The sequence below is a fragment of the Penaeus japonicus genome, unplaced genomic scaffold (genome assembly GCF_977035675.1).
Source record: "Penaeus japonicus unplaced genomic scaffold, GWHDUDI00000001_assembly GWHDUDI00000011, whole genome shotgun sequence".
In the NCBI taxonomy this organism is placed as follows: domain Eukaryota; kingdom Metazoa; phylum Arthropoda; class Malacostraca; order Decapoda; family Penaeidae; genus Penaeus; species Penaeus japonicus.
Window position 1 is genome coordinate 25,685,178 of NW_028234413.1, and position 5,000 is coordinate 25,690,177.

The 5,000-nt window shown below is 43.4% G+C and overlaps 1 protein-coding gene across 1 annotated transcript in view; it reads left to right on the plus strand.

The window, feature by feature from the left end:
• Positions 1-3,825, plus strand: part of LOC147470982 (uncharacterized) — a 310,208-nt gene extending 306,383 nt beyond the window's left edge. The window contains exon 5 of the mRNA XM_086541772.1: positions 3,648-3,825. Coding sequence (XP_086397898.1) covers positions 3,648-3,825 — 178 coding nt within the window. The remainder of the gene's footprint in view (positions 1-3,647) is intronic.
• The last annotated feature ends 1,175 nt before the right edge of the window (positions 3,826-5,000 follow it).

Sequence of the window (5,000 nt, forward strand, 5' to 3'; positions counted from 1 at the left end):
TTCTCCCGCCCCTCGCCCCTCTCCCAACTCCTCTCCTTCCCACCCCCAGCAAAAGCGTCATTACGTGCCACCTATTAATTACTGTTTTACTACTATTGCTATTGCTACCACCACTCTTGCTACTACTTCAGTGAAGTTGTTACTACTGTTCTCATCCGTTTACTCCTCTTTCTGTTTCTTTCCTCCCCCTATTTTCGCTCCACTTCTTTCCTCTCTCCTATTTTCCTCTTCTTCTTCCCCTTCCGTTTCCCCTCCTCCTCATTTCCCTCTCCTATTTTCATCTTCCTCTTCTCCTCCTCTCCTTCCCCTCTCCTCCTGCTCCTCAACCGTCGCTCTTGAAGCCTCTTCCTTTCTAAACTTCTCTTCTCCCAGTTCTTGATGGGTTGGTCCAACGGCCGCGTCAATACCAGTCTTTTGTTCTCTCTCTCTCTCTCTCTCTCTCTCTCTCTCTCTCTCTCTCTCTCTCTCTCTCTCTCTCTCTCTCTCTCTCTCTCTCTCTCTCTCTCTCTCTCTCTCTACCTCCCTCTCTCCTCTTTCCTCATCTCTCCTTCTTTATTTCTCCTTCTCTCTCTCTCGTTATTTCTTCTTTCTCTCTCTCTGTCTATCTTTTTCCTCTCTCTCTCTCTCTCTCTCTCTCTCTCTTCAACCTCCTCTCTCTCTCTCTCTCTCTCTCTCTCTCTCTCTCTCTCTCTCTCTCTCTCTCTCTCTCTCTCTCTCTCTCTCTCTCTTTTTCTCTCTCTCTCTCTCTCTATCTATCTATCTCTCTTTCTTTCTCTCTCTCTCTCTATCTATCTCTCTCTGTCTGTCTGTCTGTCTTTCCATCTCTCCATCTCCCCGTCTCTCTATCTCTCCCTCTCACTCTTACTCTCACCCTCACTCTCTCACCCTCTCATCTCCCTCTCAGTTTCTCATTGTTTGTGTGTGTGTGTGTGTGTGCGTGTGTGTGTGTGTGTCTGCATACCCAAATTGTTCCATTGTTGCGGTCGTTGCGTCACTGCCATCACCACTCTCGGCCGTTTCCATGATTCCCATTCCTTCCATAACGGCCATTAAGCTGTCACCTGAGGCTATAATGCTGCAGTTTTCTATGGCTGCTGATGGTTGGCTGCTGATGGCTGTTCCTATCCTCTGCGGATGTGTATTATCATTGCCACTGTTGTTAGCATCATTTGGTCTTGGATTTTTTCTTTTCTCTTTTATTTGACACTGACTTTGCATTGGTTGTTTTGTTACTAAGACTGTTGTTGGTTCAATTTTGTGAGTGTTGTTAATGGTATGATTATTGTCGTCGTTGTTGTTATCATCATCGTCAAAATTACTATTACAATTATTACAATTAGTAGCAACACTATTAGTTATCTGTGGCATCGTCGTTATCATCCTCATATCAACCTCACATCATAATTTATGTTGTTTATGAAAATTATTACTCAGTCATCTTACTGGCAAGAATACCGGATTAAATTGATAATTTTACTGTTAGTGGCTATTATAATAACAGGACTAAGAATTGAGTTGCTTGCCCTTGCTGGGATGAAATGGTTAGTAAAACTACGATCGTGATTTGTAGAAGGTAAATATTACTGGAGCGAGAGCGAGTGAGAGAGAGAGAGAGAGGGGGGGGAGAAGAAAGAGGGAGAGAGAGAGAGAGAGGGGGGGGGGAAGAAAGAGGGAGAGAGAGAGAGAGAGGGGGGGGGGGAGAAAGAGGGAGAGAGAGAGAGAGAGGGGGGGGGAGAAAGAGGGGGAGAGAGAGAGAGGGGGGGGGGAAAGGAAAAAAAGAGGGAGAGAGCGGAGGAGGGAGGGGGAGACGAAGAAAGAGGGAGAGGGAGAGAGAGAGGGGGGGATTAAGAAAGAGGGAGAGAGAGAGAAGGTGGGGGGAAGATAGAGGTAGTGAGAAGATAGAAGGGGAGAAGAAAGAGGGAGAGAGAGAGAGAGAGGAGAGAAAAGGAGAGTGAGACTGGTGTGCGGAGAAACAAACTCACTGTAAACGAGTGTGCGTGCGTGCGTGCGTGTCCGTGCGACCCGAGAAAGTGCGTCATCGGGACTGCCTCCGCTTCTGCGTCGCTTCGTAAGCTGTGCTGAGGCACCAAGACCTTCCGTCAGAATTGCTCTTGAAAGACGTCAGAAGTTGACCGAGATCTTCTCCTCGTCTTGGTGTTTGTTTGTATAATTATAGGAAGTACATTGTATAGTTCAACTGTACCATATCAATACTTTCATTTTTTTTTTCTCTCTCTCTCTCTCTCCTTCTCTTGTGAAATACAGGAATCTATGCAACAAATCCGTTTTCTGCTTATGATCTGCCTGTACGCCTCAATCTTGCTATACCCACTCGTAAAGGAAGGATAATGCGACATGGTTGTTACAAAAGAGAAATATTTTTGTACTTTATGCACATCACGCTGGCCAGGATAATGCTGCGCCCAAGAATGGCTTCCTTCTGTTGCAAAATGCAGGTTACAGGAATTATGGAATGCTATATTGCTGTTACTGTAATGTATGAACCGCTATGGATAAGGAAACCTGGCTTATATAACTATCCTGCCCGATTTTTAATGGTCATCTCAGTTATTTGTCTATCCTTCTGGCTGTTCATTGCCTCTTTGCTGTTTGTGAATTCTCTCTCTCTCTCTCTCTCTCTCTCTCTCTCTCTCTCTCTCTCTCTCTCTCTCTCTCTCTCTCTCTCTCTTTTTCTTTCCTTCGCTTCCCCTTTCCCTTTACGTTTTTCTTCCTCACCCTTTCTTAAAAACTATGCTACGTATATATATATATATATATATATATATATATATATATATATATATATATATATATATATATATATATATATATATATATATATAATATGCATAATTTTACATATTTCGGGTTTCACCTTTACACATCACAGTCGCACCAAAATAAAAGCATCTGTCCACTTGTTTCCTCCTAAGCGCCCGTACCTTTGACTTGGAATCAACTTGAGGCTCTCTTGTTGGCGGTGCTCGGTGGCCTCAGAGCAGCAGCACCTCTTGTGTGGAAATGACTTCTGCCGTTGCCCGATTTCTCTTCACTTGTTCTTTGCAAGAGCTTCTTTCCTTGGTTATCGAATGGCGTATGGTGACGTATTTCATTCTTGATAACTGGCATGGTGTTGTCAGTTCAATGCAGTTGGTTGAAAATCAAAGGAAAGGGATAAAAAAGTAACTCGGTATTTGATATGGATTGGTCCATTATATATATAGTTGAATACGTTTGTTATTTGTTCACGTGGTATTTTTGTAATAGTTTTTAAATTCTGCGTAAAGCAACGTTGGTGTATTTTTAATCAATGTAGGTACAAGAGAATGTACCCATCATTTACATTAAAAAAAAAACGTTCCCGGCCATATAAGAACACGGACATCCGGAAGCTAATCTCATTTTTCTGATTTATATCCTTTATGAATCCTTTTTATCCTTCTCCCAATCCTTACAGGGATATCGATAAATCCTTGCATGGAACTGCTTAACTAGTATAGTCCATTAGCCATGTTAGTCATTTTTCTTGTTCCAGTTGCCTCTCTTATTTATGTATTTTTTCTGCTTAGACAAAGGAGACCTTGTTGGATGAAATAGTGAGGCATCCGTGCATAGGCCTAGTAGTGACGAATGAGTCTTTCCGACAGACCCGGGACCGCCAAGTCCGCTCCGAGCACGCCCCAGACGGAACAGAGGATCGTGCCCCGTCCCCTGCCCCGGCATGACACCTTCATCGCCCCAGGCGTATCCCCTGCCTTACCCACGTCACCTAACTTCAGACCGATGAAGCTCAAGACGACCTCCTTCTCCAAGACTAACAGGTGAGTCCTCGAGGTGTTCGTCTTCTGCAGGGTTCTCGGCGGTTCCCGGGAGCAGCGTTGTTGTTCTGTGCGTGTGGGCCTTGCGGGGAAAAAGGTAAGTCTAGTTTAAGATTTCTACCGTCTAAGAAAATGTATTGTTCTGCTGGTTGGTGACACGTTCTGATTTTCTTGATAAGGGAATTTTTTTTTACCAACAAGTCTATAATTCCTGTTCTACTAAAAAAGAATATATTATTATTCGTCTTGGAGAAAAGTCACCTAATTCCGATCCCGGGAATGGCGGGTCAATGACCGACCTTCCCCTCAAGGAGTGACGCGCGTTCCACCTCTTTGAGATATTGGAGCGATAAACGCAGACTGAATCCGTTAAATATTAAAGAACGTGAGGAACTCGAGCCACACGAAATTGCCAATAAACCCTTCTGTTTATGCTTATTAGTAGATCATTCTAGACCGTGACTCGATACTAAGGAACACGCGAGTAACGAAGCGACGGACACTGTTCAAATGCATTATCAGTCAGAGACAAGATACATCTTGCGAAACGCTGCACTTCACTCTCGATATCTGAAGGGCCTTTCGCCGCACACGTCTCGGCTCGAGATTATTACACGTGTTCGGAAAAGAAGAAAAAAAGTGTCAGCCTTCACCCTCTTGCTTCTCATACTTGAAGAGCAGACATGATCGGGACTTCGAAGTGATAAGACACGATTCCAAAGTTTCTTCTTATTTTTTCTTCTCTTTCGTACTTCCCTCTCTACCAGTGGTTGGTTCGGCCAGAGGCAGGACGTCTAATTTGATAGAAATGTTAATGATCTTTTTCAGGAGACTTAAAACTGAAAGTTTATTCACATTCCGTGATATCTCGGAAAATTTATGATGGCTATCGTCTTCATGGAACGTAATATGAATTTCCACTCTTGTCATCTCTTTTCCTTAAAAGGAATTAACTGAACTAACTGCATTCATAACTCTCTTTTCTCTCTTGAAATAAATCCCTTCATGCGACCCACGCATATGTTCTCATTACATAATCTGCCTTAAAGTTACGTAAAACAATTAAAAAGGAAAACTGGAATTAGGTCAGAGAAAACGAGTGCGAGAAACAGAGGAGAGAATGAGATTTAGCCGCATCGGTCGTAACTTCTACTTACATCTCGTTAACAAAGCCTGGATTGT